At 41.5% G+C, this 18,802-nt stretch overlaps 1 protein-coding gene across 2 annotated transcripts in view; it reads left to right on the plus strand.

Annotated features, from left to right (window-relative positions):
* The window catches only part of LOC126404152 (phospholipid-transporting ATPase ABCA1-like), a 209,821-nt gene that overhangs the window by 174,444 nt on the left and 16,575 nt on the right, over window positions 1-18,802 (plus strand). For both annotated transcript variants that reach the window (XM_050067165.1, XM_050067166.1), the window contains exons 45-48: window positions 44-185; window positions 2,522-2,656; window positions 5,399-5,502; window positions 6,767-6,859. In XM_050067165.1, the coding sequence (XP_049923122.1) occupies window positions 44-185; window positions 2,522-2,656; window positions 5,399-5,502; window positions 6,767-6,859 (474 nt within the window). The remainder of the gene's footprint in view (window positions 1-43; window positions 186-2,521; window positions 2,657-5,398; window positions 5,503-6,766; window positions 6,860-18,802) is intronic.

An 18,802-nucleotide genomic window follows, 5' to 3' on the forward strand; every position in this document is an offset into this window, starting at 1 on the left:
AATGATATCCATTGTCAAATCTTTATTGTGCTCCATTTTCCAGCATACGAACAGAAATGAGGGACGTGCACCAGAACATGGGCTATTGTCCCCAGTTTGACGCTCTTGATGAACTGCTGAATGGACGAGAGCATCTGGAGTTTTACGCCAGGCTACGAGGGGTACCAGAAAAAGAGGTCACCATGGTAACTATTACATCCTTTCATACCCTCTTGTCTATATTCTTGAGTTAATTGGTTTTACTCATGACTGACGTGAAGCACACTATCTTAAACACAAATAGCCATGTAGGTCATTGTCAAACTGCCATAATTGGAGTATCAGAAAAAGCTGAAAACACTCAAATGTTTTACCACTTCAAGACATATTTATTTCATTTCAGAATGTTTTATTTTTACCATCAAAATACTTTAACTAGAATGTATGTAGGGCAAACTGAAGTACACGTCGAAATGATAGATAACCTCAATGGGAGAAGCCATACATAATGAAAAATGGCCGGTGGTAGAAAAGCAGCAGCTGTGGGTTATGGCTCTACATTATTCACCATGCCCAGTGGTGTGGCCGGCCCTATGCGGCCTCGCTGCACTCCCCTCGCACCGCCCGCTTCTACAACAAGAAGATCAAAAGAGGAAGAGGCTGGCGGCAACCATAGGCCTCAGACCTGGCGCCAGGGCTTTGATCTTGTAGCTGCAGTGTAAAGGGACCCAGTTCTGCGCTGCTTGCAGAACTCTTAATTTCACCGTGGCCCATTGTGATGCACCTGTTTTGGAGAGCAAACTCGGTCCAAATTGAGCCCTTATGTAGTCGTTTTAGCAAAATCGGTAATCAGAAATGTCCATGTGCGTGTTCAAGAAATGTACTGGAAGTGGTACCAAAGCCGCCAAACATGTCTTTCGAGACCTTGTGATGTTGTGCACTTTGGCTGTGTTCCTGATTGCTTGTGTTGGGCGAGAAGTTAAACAGCAAGGAGAACAGTGAAGTGCCTGAGCAGTCTGTGATTAAGGTCTTTCACTGATGCCAGCTATCGTGCCTTGTCCTTGAGAACCAAAGAGCTTAGAGAGGAAAGAGACAAGTTTTTTGCTAAAATTTACCATTGTGAAGTAAAAGGTTGATTGCACAATGTAATGGCTACAGAGACTGGCTCCCTTTAACCCTCGCTTTCACTATGCAATTCTGTCTCCCACTGACTACAGTCTCCTGGGTAAATGAAATGGTTTGATTTATGGCACAAAGTAGGTGCGTCAACAATTGTGTCACTCAGTAGCAATCAGTAGCTAGCCCTAGTTACCAAAGACTATTAATGTATGTAAGAAGCCCACATCTTTGTGTAATGAGTTTGTCCGTCATCTGCAATACAGGTTTGCTTCATTATGAATAATTGGAGTACATGAGTAATTTACCTTGTTTCTCTTAAGTGACATCATTGGAGCGGCCATGTTAACGAGCCGGCAGCATAAGGTATAAGGTATAAGGTAATTAGAGATTAAGCTTCATTGTGTCCCTTGGAAGAAATTTGTCTTGGGCATTCGGGAGAATCAGGCAAAGTGACAGCATCCAGCCTTTCCATGTACGCAAATTACATATCCCTGTACATGTACAATCAAACTACAATTAACATTCAGGAATACACTCAGATCAACATAGACCAGAACATACACAGCAAGAAAATTGCACTGGTGCCCTGCACTAGATATTACACTGCATTATGCCATTCTCTTACACAACCTTTGTTTATCACTGTGGATAAATGCTTAAAGGTATACTGTGCTGTAAATGTCCATTACTGTTTGTAAACACATCAAGCAAAATCGGCCCCTTCTCCTTACACTGCTTGTACGTACACTAAAAGCTACTGTACTTCTGTAGGAACGTTACATTTGTTGGCTACAAAGCTAACCACCAGCACCTACCTGTCCAGCACAAAAGCAGGCCAACTCTGTGTTGCTCCTCATCCCCATCCTTTCCTTTAGTGCTTACCAGCAAAAGTGAAAGTGAAAGCCAGCCCCTGATTCACTCTAATTTTGGAACAAGCTTTGCCTGCTTGGTGTTTTGCCAACGCTGTGTCTGTGATTTTCGTAGCTTCCCCTTGGCTGCATTCTCCTACTACCTGGTCACTAGCTTTTTATAAAGTCCTGATCTCATCTGTGTGCTGTTACTGACAGGGGACTGTGCCCAAAGGTTACAGCCTAGAAATGTCCTAACAAGAGCTAAGTAAGAAGTAAATAATAAAATACAGGCAGAGGACAGGGTCTCTTGAAATGAACACACCGCCACACACTTCTAGTGGGTCATTAATGATGATTGAGAGGGACCACTTGTACTGGTTGTTTCTGCGACCAGCAATAATACCACTTAGTAAAAGGGGGCAGGGGAGAGTTGAAAAGTTGTTTCCACTTTAAATACAGTGGAGATCCAAGTCAAATATCATCCATCATGGAAATTCTGATGATGGGGTTCATGTTAACACTCCTCTTGACATCATATTAGGTTTAGTCACTTTGATTTCTGTCTTCAATAGGTGGCCGAGTGGGGGATCCAGAAACTGGGGCTGGTCAAATACTCCAGCAAGTCAGCAGGAACCTATAGCGGTGGGAACAAACGTAAACTCTCTACAGCCATAGCCCTGATCGGATGTCCCCCAGTGATTTTCCTGGTGAGAAACATCATTATTGATGTGTTGTACACGGTGAAAATGTGATACGCTGCTGTTTTATTAAGACTTAAGAGTGTAATACTTTGAATCAATATTGATGCTGTGCAGATGTTTGGATTACAGCAGATGAGTCCTTTTTCTTCCTAACAAGCACACAGAGACTTGACTGTAGTATGAAGATGACAGAGCAGAGGAATTTGGGATAACGTATGCTTGTAAAAATATGTAGAAAAAACAAGTTTGGGCCGATCAGTGTGGTAAATCCTTACTGAATTTCTCTGAGGATTACAAGTACATTACTTGTGGATGACAAGGGCGTATTTTTCAGGGGTCATTCACTGGTCATGTTTTAATTCTTTTCTTTTTTCTTTTTTTATTTCCAGAAAGAGCTAATTCAAAAACGCAGAGCAGTGTTTGCACCTATTAAATTCCTATTTATCAGGATTTAAAAGTGAGGGCAAAAGCATTTTCTCACTGATGGAAGATTATTGAAGGCATGACTGAGAATACACTGCGTCACATGCTTTCAATTAAGCGGCTTTAATGCGCATTAGGAAGTTGTGTCCGTTTTATTATGAGGGCCAAACTTTAATGACCTTAAATCACTCTGGGGGCTCCCTGTGGGTGCTAACTGAAGTATAAACTTTCATTAAGATTATTGCAAATTTTACTTGTTATTCCATCCACCACATCACATGGTCTAATAAAGCAGAAATATTACATTATATAAATAGATTTTAATGCCAGTTCATACTCAGAAACAGCTTGAAATGTGCAACATTATTGCTGTTTAATTGGCTGCCTGAAAACTGTAACAAATGCATTACTTTATGTTTTGAAGCAATCCATCAGATTACGCTGCTAATCACAATTTTAGTCAGGTTGTGGGTAATCCATAATGAATTACATTTACAGAATAATCTTTGCAACCGTGTCCATTTCCTGGCTTGGTTCTTGGCCTATGGAGCTGCACTATTCCAAACCTACTTATTTACTCGCCTGGGTCAGGCTAGCGTTCACTCTGAGGCAGCAGGATAATGTGTTGTCCGTGTCTGTGTCAGTTTCAGTATTGTGTGTGAGCCCAGGGAGTCCAGGCGGCCTTGAGGCAGTGCCACGTAGGGTTTGCACAGGGACACATTGGCCACGGTGATGGAAATATCCCACGGGATTTGTAGGATTCTGCTAGTGAGAGAGAACCAGGCCTGGAACGAAACCAGCCAATGGACTGAGTACTGTCACTCTCTAATCATGCACGGACAGACTAGCCCTGAGGAAAAAGAAACAGCAAGTCACTGAGACTTTGTGTGTGTGTGTGTGTGTGTTGTGCTATGTTGGAGAGCGTTCAGTATGTGTCTCCATTATGAGTTCATGGGTATACTCAGACTTTACCTAGGCATGTCTGTGCTTTTATATGCCCCCCCTATTTTTTTCCTCGCACTTCTTCCTCTCCCAAATGCATGTAAACACACACAAAAAGGTGACAAAACAAGTGTCTTATTAAAGTGTTGGGTCAGCACCAGCTGCCAGAGCAGCTTCAGTGCACCTTGGCAAACACTGGACACATCTCTGGGCCTTTGCTGGACAGATGGGACATCGTTCTTCAAAAACATGTCCTTCTTTTGATGTTTTGTTGATGATGTTGGAGAGCGCTGTCCTTCACATCAATCCAAAAATCTATGATTGTTCAGTAGTTTTGAGATGTGCTTACTGCTTTGTGTTGCCTGTTGCTGCTGGTTATGTTTCTCCACACAGCTATTCAGTAGGTGTGTAAAACACTAGTTTCAATAGCCTGTTAAACACAATCAGTTAACAAAGAAAAAACAACTAATAACAGGCAACAACAAATAAATAATTGTAAATAATTGAAACTGGTTTAGTGCAGTAGAGTTTATTTTAAACTTAAGAGTTTAGACTTAACAGCAAGAATATTTTAAAAAGTATAAAATTCAACTCAATAATAATGTCAGGGTTCATAGACAAAACAATTGTTTTTTGCTAGTAACCATTATTAGCTTAGGCAATTTAAATTGCATAAATGAGCCTAGCAGCTAACAGACTTTTCCTCTACTCATAGCTTAACAAATTACTTATATTTGCATTTTTTTTTGTACTCATCTTTGGTTTAAGTTGCCGCAGCTGTTGATGGTTGAATGCCAGCTGGTATGCATGTTTTTTCAGCCTAACATTGTGGAAACAAAGCAGCAAATATTGGCATAACTACGGACGAGGTTGGGACTTCAACCTCAAAGTGGTGGGTCCAAACCAGAAGTTGTAATTCTGTGCATGAAGTTGATATGGGTTGATCAGAAGTTGCTATATTTTGTATTTAATAGAAAAAAATACTTACAGAACAATTACAGGATTGAGCCTCAGATCATTTTTCATCACAAGATTAAGAGATTGAACACTGCTTTCAAAATGAGGATTTTCCTTTCATTACGAGTGCAGATGTTGACACTTTGTACTCAGCTGTTACTCGCACTCCAAAAATGTACATGGTCAGATATTCATTTTCATCTGAGTATTCAACTCAGCCCTGATTAATACATCAATCCAGCTGGATGACTCCTCACACCCCTACTACTCAGGGGCTACCTTTCATTTGAGACTCATCTACATGTCTGTTCAAACAAACATATAATAAAATGATCTGTTACAAGTCAACTTTTGCTCTTAATGGCTATGGTACCCCTTATAATTAATATAATGGAAACTGTTCTAAAGAGGATATATTTGTTGCAGGATGAGCCAACCACTGGGATGGACCCCAAAGCCCGGCGCTTCCTGTGGGACTGCATCCTGAGTGTTATCAAAGAGGGACGCTCAGTCATTCTCACATCACACAGGTGCAACATCACTCTTTATCTATCGATTTTCTAAGATGGATTCACAGCGCTAAGTCAAAATAGTCTTCACTGGGGAAGGCAGAGCAACCAAACTGTCCTCAAATTGAACGCGAGCTGCAGATACTGTAGTTCTAATTGATTGGAGTTACACTTTAGTTGCAAGGTATTGTTTCCTGCGTGGCAGTTAATATTGGCTGCCAGAACCACACTGGCTGCCATAAAGCTTTCATGAAGCATGAGGGCATATTGACTGACTGACACTTTTTTTTTCGCCTCCATGAAAAGAGAAACTGTCAATATCAGTGCTGGAGTCTTTTCATTATCCAAGACTTCCTGGAGCAAAGTTAGTCCCAACTTTTTCTCCTCCAGTGTTGGCCAGTTTGGGGCATTTTGAGCGAGGAGAAAAAGCTTAAATGGCTATTTCTGTCTTTCTATTTTTTGGGTGAAACTTAAAACTTGATGGCCCAGGTCGATACGGAACATTACCAATTTATATGGCTATTCATTTTACCATTTCCCACACTGCCTGTGTTTTTTGAATCATTTGTGCCCCTGGCAGTGCATGTGAATAATCTGTGCTGTTGTTCCATTTGAAATATATTATCCTCATTACATGTTTTCCCTTCGTGGAGAAATAAAAGCATTTGTTGTCGTCCATGTGGCAATGTGGCTGAGTGGCATCCAATCGTCCATGGCATGACCAGGTGGTTGTGTTTTGTTAAGTGGCAGATTCACCAGGTTTTACAAAGTCATAATCCTAATTGCACCATTCCTCAGAAAGGCTTCACAGGTTCTGCCTCAACTACAAATGACTCCTGCTCCAGCCCAACACCCAAAGAGAAAAAATGAGATAATAAGAACTACAGATGGCCCCTTCCTCTCCCTCTAATTACCAAATTTGTCGTCTGTTTAAGGTGTCAAAGTAGACATGTAAAAATGCTCTGATGCAAACTTTAACTGTGAATGAGAAGTAAATCAGCAGAGATCTTTATCAGCTAAATAATGTGAGTTGACACAGTATGAAATTGATTGAGTTCAACCCTTTCTAAAATACATCGCTGATCAATGCGCCAGCCTTGAATACAGAACGTTCTAGCGGTTGAATGAGGACAGACATGACACAAATCCCTTAAATACCCCCATTATACTAACTAGACCAGTTTCAAGATGTCATTGTCTTTCATGTGGGATGGAAGAGACTCAAGCGTCTGGTATTACTGCCGCTTCTCATTTATGCAACACTCACCCCCAGTTCTTTCAACAGTATGGAGGAGTGTGAAGCACTGTGCACACGCATGGCCATCATGGTAAACGGTCGCTTCAAGTGCCTCGGGAGCATCCAGCATCTGAAGAGCAGGTAAGGGTCCTTCTTTTACGACTGAGTTTGTTAGACCAAGAGCAGAATAAAAAAGAAATAAAAATAAAAAATCTTTGAAGCTCCTTGAATTGAGATGAAAGAACTCTCTGTCTCCCACTGAGGTGTTCTGTTATTTATACTGTATATATAAATAACATAAGACCATGTATATTGGTAATAAAAGGGGTTTTCAAGGAAGAAAAAATAATTAATGTGTTTTTTCTTTAATCATTTATTGCTGCAGCTAAAAGGGACTCTATGGGAGATACACAAAGAACACAATATATCTAAAGTTGGAAATCTTAGTGGAACCTCACATAAACTCAGCAATGTCATTATGATTGAAGGATTACTTCAACACTGTGGTATATACATAGTCATTTCCTTGAAGCTACAGCAGAAGCCAATTAGATTAGCTTAGTACAGAGACTGAAAACACATGGAAATGATTAGCCTGGCATGTTTAACACAGTTTTCTATGGATAAAACACACAAGATATAAACCAGGCTCTGTCTTTATGTTAAGCTAAGCTAACTAGGTGCATCCTTGCCAAGAAAATTGTGTAGTAGGCATCCCAAAATGTAAACTGTCCCTGTCCAGACACATTTTTAAGTATGTAAATACTTACACTAATGCTAATAGTTCGTTTAACATGGTTTTCCCACATACTGTAATAGAAAAAAGGGCCGGGTGCTGATCCAATCTTTCTCCCTCATTGAGAAATTGTTGATCTGGCCTCTACCCTGCCCATTACTGCTGTTTGCAGTAGGTTTCACCAAAGATACTCTAATACACAAGATGACACACTACAGACTGCGCTAATGGTATAAAATGGCATACACTACCAGTCTCCTAAGTGGGTATGGTCTCCTCTTCTTCTTATCCCTCCAGCTTGTTTGGAAGTGTTGTCAAAGCTGTGTGGATGGATGAAAGCAGATTCTAAACATTAAAACACTATATACACTTCCATATTTGCTCCTTATTTTGCTACTGGTATTTATCTGCCAGCTTATTGTCTGATATCAACCCAGATCATATCAGTCCTATAATGTTGTATTTTCCCCCTCCAAAAATAGTTAAATAATAACAATAATGGTGTTATTAGGCAAAGAAACACAAGTTTTATTTTGGTTTTAACTTTAAATTCATGGTTTAAAGTTTAAGTTTATATTGATTTCTGTCCATCCTGTTGGAAGGAAATGTCTACAGCACTGCAGTGAAACTGGACCAACAGTTCAGCACCACAGACAGAAGAGATTCTGTATTGCCAGATTTCGCAAGAGTGGCCTGCTGAGACAGAAACATGTCTCAAACTGAGTTAATTTTATCCTGATTTATCTGTCTGAAAAATGCTATTGTACTGTCAACATTTTTGGAAGATATGTAGGTCCAGTACTTTGGTGACCGTATGGTAAAAGAATTGGTCATAATCTGACTCTGGACCACCTCTAGTCTCCTCAAAGGGCGGGGCAGTAGCAAAACCCAAGTGACACAGATACAGGAAATGACTTTCACTTTCTGCTTTCTGCAGCCCTGCTAGTGCGAGGTTGACCAGTAAAAGTGCAGTGCAAGTCCAGACACTAGCATTAACGTTAGAGGAAACATCAGAGAGATTTAACTGTGCGTGTTTTAATAAGCAAAAAGAGCTGCACACTTAACATCAGTCCAAAAACTTCTTAATTCTGGTGCGGTAGTCAGAGATGAAAGTCAAAAAGCGGAAAAGGACTCGCACACAGAAAACAAATGTAGACTGAGAGTCTTAATGAAAGATCATTTTACTGGGGATCTTCACAGACAAACAAGCAGCAAACGTTTCAGTCCTCAAGGGACTATCGTCAGTGCATATAATGAGAGGTCCTAGTGGCATGGTTCTTATAGTGTAGTCTTCTCAATCAAACTTGATTGGGCACACCTGGAGCCTCTCACAGAGGGCAGGTAATCAATTAGAGGTACCAGCACTGTGTCACACATCACACCATTACAGTATACATGTATACAAACAGCCTTGGACAAGGAGCTCAAAAGTGAATAAGTACATCAACAGATATACATCTGTACTCTAGCTTGGGGACTATTAGGGTCAGACTACTGTGCGTGTTTTAGCATCAGCCAGACCATGACTCAGATGAAGAGTCTGTTGTACACCAAAATCAGTGACTAGCAGATTTATCAGAACGGTTAAGTGTAGCCTAAGTAACATCCTCTCTTTCTTTATGTTGTTTGCTAGCTTGTTAGCTTGTTGGCTAACTGTCGGTGGCTGAGACAGCATTAGTGGTTTTGAAACATACAAGAATATCTGCTACTATGGGGTGTTTGGTAGATAGTCGAAGAAGCCTCCAGGGTCAGGTTTACATCCAAAAACTGCACAGTCTACCATGTTTACTGTCAAAACTTTAACTATGCTAATGTTACCTTTACTCTCCATGCTGACGAATCCACTCTTCGCTTAGTGTTGGGAAGTGACTAGTTACATGTAGGCTAACTAGTTACATATAATTACATTTTTACATTACATATTACATTTTTAACAGGGTAAGTAGTAATCTATAACCTATAGTAAAGGTAACCTTCCCAACACTGTCTGTGGTGGAAATTTTAGGTTTCTTTGCCAGTGTTGCTGGCACTAGATAGCAATTGGCTTTTGTATGCATGACGTAGCTACTCTAGTTTGCCCAGTGTAGGGTTGAATCTCAGATTTTAGGGAAGTGCACAGACATTGCCCCCTTCAGTGGAGGAATGTGAAAACCCCTCTCTGGTAACAAACATTGCACAAATACAAGTCAGTATAGCCAAGGTCAGACATTTTAGGTGACATAAACATAAGAAAAACACAATTATGAGTGTAGGGGGAGTTTTATTTTATATGAAACTCTCATTTCTATACGGTTATAGCTATGATATGATAATGTTTTCATTTGTTTCACTTAACAGGAGGCTTCTTGTCTTCATAAACTCACATAATTTGCTGCACTTTTAGTGACTCATTACCACGATTGTATTGATTTCACATGGAGAGATCCATATGTGAAGCAAATGTGCAGACAGTCAGGTCCGAGGGTCTCAGGTTAGTGTCCCAAGTCTTTCACCATTATTTCAATTTCGCACATGTTTCTCTACAGACCCATAAATTCTATTTCTACCATCCCCATCGTGCACGCTCCTAATAGGCTTCGTGCATGTCTCTTAATGCGTTTTGTTACGTCGCCATAACAGATATCCCCTGCCCCTAACTCTTAGCACTTGGGCCTGCTCTCTGATATTCATCTGACATTTCCCAAGGCCGGCACTTATGCCAGGAGCCCTGCATGTAACAGTGAGACCGATCCATTACCTTAGGTACAGTCTGGTGACATTATTACCACTCCATTGTGTGATCTTGTGAGAGGAAGGACATTCCACACACACACACACACACACACACACACAAGCTACACATACGACAGGAAAATGTGGTGGCAATCGTTGGATGGGGAGAAAGATCAATACACCGGGGATGAGGGGAGGAGCGGGCCATTTTTAAAGTTGCTCCAGAGATTAGGGGAAACGCCTGGAACTGCAACGAGGGGGCAACGGTGTCAAGGGTATATTACATTAAGTGCGTTAAAGTCATGTCATTGGCCACTGTCTTACCATGGAGAGAGATGAGGTAGATTGTAGATAGGGCTAAAAAAGAACAAGAACGAGGGACAGTTGAGAGGCGAAGGGCTGAAAGCAGGAGAGCGATGTACCAATCGGTCCCCCCCAGATGTTAGGGTAATTGACAGATTCTCTGTGTCAATTACATCCTGTCTGTAGGGGGAAGAGCAGGGTGGTGTAAATAATTTATGAACCACGCAGGAGGTATAGGATAGGTAAGAGCCATGGGAGTAAGTGGGGTGGTGAGGGAAGAAGCAGCAAACAAGGCAGGAGAACAGAGGGTTAACACATGTCCTACTTCACTCAACATGCTATCAGGTAAAAGGGAATCACACTCCACGAGACAGTCAAGTGAGCGGAAGCCAGATAAGCATGACGTCTACACAGATTTTTTTCGCCGTGCTTATTTTAGATCTCACACGGACAATTTACATGCTGCTGAAATGCTATCGCTCAGTTCTCGCCACACAGTGAATAATTTCTAATTAAGCATCCCTATCTCCTCAGCGCTTGGTGTAATTAATGTTTCATGAGGTGTGGGACCCTGTTAATGACTGAAAAGGCAATTAAGGACTGTCTTCTCTGTTTTCTTTTCTCGTCACTATCCCGCCACATGTTTGTGCTGCCGTGTTGCCCCCCCCACACACACACACTCCCCACCCCTGGTTTAGTATGTGATGCGCCATCATTTAAGTCGTTGTGAGCCTCATCAATCCAGCTTTGCAGAGTAAAACACTGAGCATCCAGTATTTTGTGTTTGTCTCCACATCTGAGTCCATAATGTGCGAATGGAGGGGCTGATTCTCACAAATGCACAAGCTGTTGCCAGTTTACAGATGGGAAGAGTTCCATCAGACAGCAGGGGTTGAAGTAGAGGTGGGAGGCATGCCGATGGAGGCAGGTGGTGCACGCCATTGTCACACGGCGTGAGCGGCTGACCTGCAAGGCTGGGGGGTGGCCGCTTCCTCCACCCCGCCCCCCCAACCCGCCAAACGTCTCCATCTCTTTTTCATCACAAGCCCCTGGAAGGAGTGCAGAAGCTCACGGCGGGGGCAGCTCTCACATTTTGACCCCCCATTGCTCACCCTCCCACATTCACCACCCCCCCATCGCCTCCTCTCCCTACTCCTCTCCTTCAAAAACCTCTCACCGTATTACCCTTATTTATTCCTCCCTCTGCTACTCTCAGGTGGCGAGGCTTCCAACCCAGCCATCCAAGTGCTTGTTAGTGCTGCCCCCTTTAGTTCAGTGATGACCCTGTCTTTATCACTGAGATGCCCTTCTGCTACTTTAACAACCCCGCCTCTGTGTATCAATCAAGCCCCAAATGAGCCAAAATAGCCCATTTAAACTGCTCCAGAGGTGGTCAGCATGCGAGAGGGGCTGAAGAATTGGTTTGGGCTGTGAATTCTGAACAGTAGGGTGGCCATTTTAAGAAGCCCCTTCATTATAGTCCTCTGTGCCTGTTAAAAACATCCACCTTACCTGTCCTGTTACTGAGACCCTCAAATCAATCACACCTCTATGAATTTATGAAAGGCTGACAGAGGAGGGGAAAAATAAATAAGTTAAAAAAAAAATTGTGCAGGAGGCTGTAAATAGTGCTTTAGTACAGCGATGTGCTGGTATGAAAGCTCCCAGGTGTTAAGTAAACCCAAATGAAGTGGAGGAACCAATAAAAGCAGCTTCAAAGCTCCCCTATAATCTTGTCAGTTAGAAAGGACACCCACTAGCCGATGCAGGATTTTTCACTGATTGATATCATTCATATCCCCTCTTCATAGAGTACCTGCAGTAAGTACACACCGCAGCCCAGAGTCTTATTTTCTCCTTGCTTAAAGAACGTCATGATATAAAAGTGGAGGGTAAAGTGCCTTTAATGCATTAAGGTAATGCGGTGTGGGCACTGGAGAGTTTTTACAAGAGTGGTGTCTAAAAGTTTGGATCAATCCCCCCTCGAAGTTGACGTTGAGAAGTCCAATAAACTCCTTCCGGCTCACTCTGCGTCAGCTCTGCAGGTGTGCCATTAACTGAATAGTTTACGGCTTTTAAGTGCATGTCACCGGCGGAGATGGATGACAAAATAATTCTCTCTACGGTTTACGATGCATCAGCAACGTAGGTGTAATTAAGACGGCTGGAACATTGACAGACACAGATGGTGTATTGTATACTGTACATGTCTGAGAGCTGTCTGCACTCAAAATGTTTACTATCCTTGATAGTCAGTGAGAATCCTTTATGCTTGTGGTTCTTGTATAGACATTAGTTTTAGCTTATCTTATTTTTATGCTTACAAGCATCTGCATCTACATTTGCTCCTTCAAAGTCTGCAGAAATTGCTACGGGGCTCTAAGCTTTTTATTATGTCCGCGTTGAACTGCCGGTATGCATGTTTGAAAATCCTGTAGTAATAATTTTACAGGCCAGATGATGGCCTTCATGTGAGATTACTTTTGAAACATAATATTGCATGCCAACACCTTGTAAAAATGTCTCAACATAGAAGCAGGCTGTCAAAACGTATCACTAAGAGGAGACTTAAGAGTTTTATTTGTACCAATAATCTTAACTCAAGGTCCAACTGCTGCCTTTTACCTGAAGCTTTCGATTGCATCTTATTACTACTATTGCTGCAAAACTACTATTTCCAAGGTCAAAATTGAACTTCATGCCTAAAGAAACAGGTCACCCCAAAATCAAAATACATATTTTCCTCTTACCTGTAGTGCTATTTATCATCTAGATTGTTTTTGGTGTGAGTTGCAGAGTGTTGGAGACATCGGCTGTAGAGATGTCTGCCCTCTTTTCAATATAATGGAACTAGATGGCACTCGGCTTGTGGTGGTCAAATTCCCCCCCAAAAAAATACATTTGGAAAAACTCAACGGTAATGTCTCTTTCCAGAAATCATGGCCCCGTTACTTAATAATCCACAGACCTTGTTGTGGGCAGTTTCATGTAGAAACTATTGTCCTGCTACTACACCCACCAACTATATCACCGCACAGAAGGAAAAAGAATTTACTGCTAACCTAGCACCGCTAAGCTAGCTAATGTTACAGCTCAGCCAAGGAGGAGGACGTCATAAATGTCTGCATCTCACGCTGTCACAAGCAGGAGCTTTTCGTACATGAGTAGATGCACACTTCCTTCTGTGTGGTGATACGGTTGGCGAGTGTATTTTGGTAGAAAGAAAATAGCTGCTACCAGCAAATGCTTACAACAAGGTCTGTGGATTATCTTGAGTAACCAAGTTATGATTTCTGGTAAGAGACATTGTTGAGTTTTTCAAATTGACTTGTTGGTGCTTTGAGTACTACAAGCTGATAGCCATCAAGTTCCATTTTATTCGAGAGAGGGCAGACATCGCTACGGCCGATATCTCCAACATTCCTGCTTGTGAGAGCAAATTTCCAAATGCATTTTTTTTGGCGCTTTGAACACCACAAGCTGAGTGCCATCTAGTTCCATTATACTGGAGAGAAGACAGACATGTCAATGGTCGATATCTCCAACTCTCTGCAACTCACTCCCAACAATCTAGATGAGATAAACAGCGTTAGAGGTAGGAGGAAAAGTATGTACTAAAGTTCAAGTTACTTTGACTGTTCCAAATCTCACTTTGATTTTTCATTACTGCACACTTTGCACTCCAGCCGATAACTTACAATGAAAATTCTATTTTTTTACATTGTCAAAGACTCATTCAGTTAGCAAGCTCATGACCATCACTTGCTAGTTTTCATATATTAATTTCAGATGAATCAAACCTATAATGCATCAGTTTTCTTTATGTCTTTCCTGATTGGACAGAGATCAAACTATCCATCTGTCCCTCTATCCCCTCATCCACCCATCTATCCTCACCCTGCCTGTGGAGCCTCTGCCTAGAGCTCCGTCAGCTCCCCCTCCAGGAACTGAGGAAGTTTTTTGGATGACTTCCTGCCTGATCAAAGCGTCAGACCACCCAAGCCACACTGTGACCTCTTGCCCCGCGTCCGCCCTCCCCCCTGCGGGCACAAATACAAGGTTTGGCAGTGGCGAGGGTGACCTTTCTAGACTCCCTCAGATGAAGGAAGGCAGCAGAATTATTTTTCTGCCTGTCATGCCCTTATCTTTGTCTGGCTGTTGTTTGTTTTAAATTACATGGAAGAACGACTTTCCAGCAGAGCAGGGTGGAGGAGAGGATTGAGGCAGAATAATGAAAATGAAGAAGAGAGAACTGCAGCGCCGACATTACAGTGTCTCTGCCACGCTGTGTTGAGCTGCTGTATCATATCTCTAATGTAAAATATTATGAAAGGATTAGTTGTGACAATGTGGCGCAGTCATGACTTTATCCATTCATTATTCTCTCTATGCTATATTCAACCCCAAATTGCCAAGATCTTGCTTTTAGCTTTAAAATCACCAGTCACCAGTTAAAAGCTAATTAATTGTTTCAAGCTTGCCGCGCCATTGTTATGAACACACAATGTAGTGCAGGCTCTGTTTAAAGACATCTAAGCCTACCTTCCCCTACACAGGCAGAGTTTATTTGAGGAGAGCCGAGACAGACAGTGTATCAAAGATGAAAGAACTTGTTTTGTTGTGAATACAGAGGCAGTAAAAAATGATGAATATGAAAGAAAGATATTTTTCCCAAAGTGCTGCGCAGAGGCCCTGTGTAGCTGCAGACAGAAGGAAAATAAAAGTAAGGTAGGCAGGGAGAGAGAGTGAAGGGAAGCTAATTGATAAGCCTTTTTACTGTCACTGACAAGCAGCATTTCATTACCCACGTACGCCCCAAACCATTTCGCCAAACCCTTTAGCCACAATGCCTCCTGGCCTTATTGGATTTTTGCAAAAATGTTTTTGCATCTTGGCTGAGCTTGACAGTCCTTGGACAAAGCGCATTTCCTGAGCCGGCAGCTATAATAAACACAAGGGGATTATAGTCATAGTCTTGATTGGATGATGAATTAAGCTTGATGTGTGAGGATGGCTGTGATGTTGTGGTGGTGGTGGTGGTGGTGGTGTCTGATTACAGACTGTGTACTCTGTTGCATCTTATAAAAATCATCAGAAATGATGCGGCTTTACACAATGAGAGATGTGTTCTGGCTGTACTTAATATAAAATGTGCCACTCACAGAAGATGGTGCTGTGTGTGCAGATCAAAGCAGATAAGGGAGTTGTGACACACTGTAGTGTGTCTTTGGTGACAGGACAGCCACGGTGACAATATTTGACATAAAGTGGGAAAAGCCATGCATTATTTAGGGAAGTATTTTTTATTATTTATTTTTCTATAGCCTTGTTATTCACAGTTTTTTCCCATTTACCCATTGCTGTTGAAGGTTACTAGTTTCCTGCCCTTGAATTTTATAAAGCCCAGACTTTGCAAAACTTTTATTATAAATCAAACCTGTTTATTAACACATACAGTGGTCTTAGATTGACATATTTTCTTTAAGCAAATTGAGCATAACAATATCATACTGTTTCTACCACATACCGTATAAAATAATGGATGTAGCCACTGTGATGTCACCCAATTGTTTGTGAACTCCAATATCTTGGGGGTTTTTTTGGAGCCAGTACAACCCACACAGTTGTCATGAATGGGGTCATGAGCTATTGAGTAGGCTTGGGCAGTATCAAGATGTTTAAGTATGCCAAGGTATTTAGAAATCTGGACAGTATGATTTTCAATACTGTCAAATATACAGATGCTCCTCTTTCTATTAAACGCATATGGAGATGCTGTATTAAGGATGTATTGTTAATATTGTGCATCACGTGCCACTAGCGCCACACATAGATACTGTCATATATGTATACCGCAGTGAAAGATATGAAGGTATGAAAAAATATTTCCCAAGCTTTCTATAGAGATCAAACCCGTTTTTTTGTAACCGTTTTGGCATTATAACATGGGGGTCTGTGGGAATTGACTGGCTTTGGATCCAACCTCAAGTGGCCATTTGAGGAACTGCACTTTTCAACACTTGTACGTTGGCTTTATTTTTCCAGCCCCATTTGGTTTGCACTTTATAATTGTCCAAATATATGTTATATTTATAACTTTTTAACACCTTGAGGACTCTTAGCAAAGCATGTGATTCCCCAGTACCTGACAAAGAGCCATCCTCAGGTCAAAATGTACAAAGTTCAAACAGGAGATTTGAGAGATAAGTTCATTGTAACACTCTTTTGAACTGAGCACCTGGCCAAGATAGATGTGCATGTGTTTTCACACTAATCGTTATTAGTAAAGTATTAAACACCCAATTTTATTCATGAACCTTGAATACCGAATGTGGCCAGATGAGCATATTACATTAACAAGTACCCATTAACAAGTACCAAGTCCCACAGTATAATATCCCTGATTATTAAAAGCCTTGTATGCCTAATTTAATTGGCAAATATGAATCATAATTATATCAGGGTGGAATGTAGTCATGAAAATAACAAATTAAGGAGTTTGAATACTTACTGAAGAGAGCTTCTTAAAGAAGGACAAAGCAGTGCCACCATGATATAATTTCTTTTGTGTTGTAACACCAGAGTCGTTGAGAACCCTGCTGATGATGATCATGATAATCCTGCTTTTCCATTTGCACTTTGAGCTTATGAAGCTATATATATATATACAGTGAATGCCTGAAAAAGAACAGTGTTTTATAGCAAGGCTGAGCAGGGCTCAGGTCAGTGTGGAGTATAATTTGCATCGGTTGAAAGGCTGTCTAAAGGGCACCTGCTTAATGAAGCGCTAACATGCTGATACTTGCAGGGCACCCATAGTTTTATCCACATGATGTGTACTACATAACATGTCTTAGAGGTTCATGGGGATGCTTTTGATCACCCGTGGTGTGCAGCCCCTGAGGAGATCACAGTGCAGGCACAGTTCTCAGATCCTCCCAATATACTGTAGTCGGCTTGACACAGATGTAGTTGAGGAAGGGTAGCATGCGATTATGTCAACTGCATCATAAAATGGGAAATACTAGTTAGGGCTGTCCTGGATGCCATTTTTTGGGCTCAGGAGCTTTGGTCGTAATAAAATAGTAAATATTAAAAGCTTTGGGAGTTGGGGGTGTTGCTGAACTCAGCTAGGAATCAGCCAGACATTTTGTATGACATAGACATGCAGCAAGTGTCTTTCAGTTTAATTGAAGGCATTAGTTTTTAAGGATCCTGATATTCTACAGTCTTATTGTTTGTATTTTGACTTGTTCATAAAACATTTTCCAAAAGGTTTGGTGTGTTTTATGTGTGTTTGTCACCCTGAAGGGTTCAGTTGAATGAGGTCCTATCTATGCCCTTGTTCTTACATAACAGATTGTGACAGTATTTTTTATCATGGATACATTTTAGACCTGCATAAATGCTTACTATCGTTCAATCAGGAGTGACTCATTGTGAGAGAAAAGTCTTAAGCGATAAGACCCCATTGTGATATCATCTATTCCAGGAGGTTGGTAAGGACGTAGTAGATCAGGGAGTGTGGACATAGGTAGGGTAGTGGTGGTGATGAGATGAAATGAAGAGGGAGCTGAGGATCTGGATGTGAAGAGGAATGGGCTTTGATGAGCTGGTCCTGGGCTCTGGATAAGGTGGTTGACAGATTTAAAGTTTGGCAATAGCAACCTGAATGGCTGAAAGTTATTTTGGCAAAGTCTGATTGGCTAACTAGGAGAGGGAACACTTATAGTCAGCTGATGGGTGGAAGTGGTGGGAGTGGGATAGAGAGAGAGAATTGTGAATGGATATAGCATAAAGAAAGTCTTCCTGACTGAACTTACGCTGAGCTTCATTAGGCTCCGAATCTAAGACGATGCCTAACAGCAGAGATGGGGACTCGAGCCATTGTGACTTGGACTCAAGTCGACTCGAGTCACTGTTTTGATGACTTGTGATTTGACTTGACAAAAAATAAAAGACTTGAGACTTGACTCAGACTTGGGAGTTAAAGACTTGGGACTTGACTTGAGACACGATGACTTGAATGACTTGAGTGTTATTCACATCATGTTTTCGGTTAGAATATAAAATTAATAAATTAATTTAAAAAATAATGTCGACCTGGTAGGAGCGCAGGCTGAGAATGGCGTTGTCATGATTGGATCACTACCCTGTCAATCAGTCATGCCCTCTCTACGTACCTTACGTGTTTATTGGAGAAAGAGGCCCTCTTATATCAGATAGGCATCAACATGTCAGCGGGAGGGGTACCGAGAGTCATCGTCTTCGGCTTTCGGAATTACCATTATTACGGCAAAAGACGAACAGCACAGTGCAAGACATGCCGCATA

The sequence above is a fragment of the Epinephelus moara genome, chromosome 17 (assembly GCF_006386435.1).
Source record: "Epinephelus moara isolate mb chromosome 17, YSFRI_EMoa_1.0, whole genome shotgun sequence".
NCBI lineage: Eukaryota > Metazoa > Chordata > Actinopteri > Perciformes > Serranidae > Epinephelus > Epinephelus moara.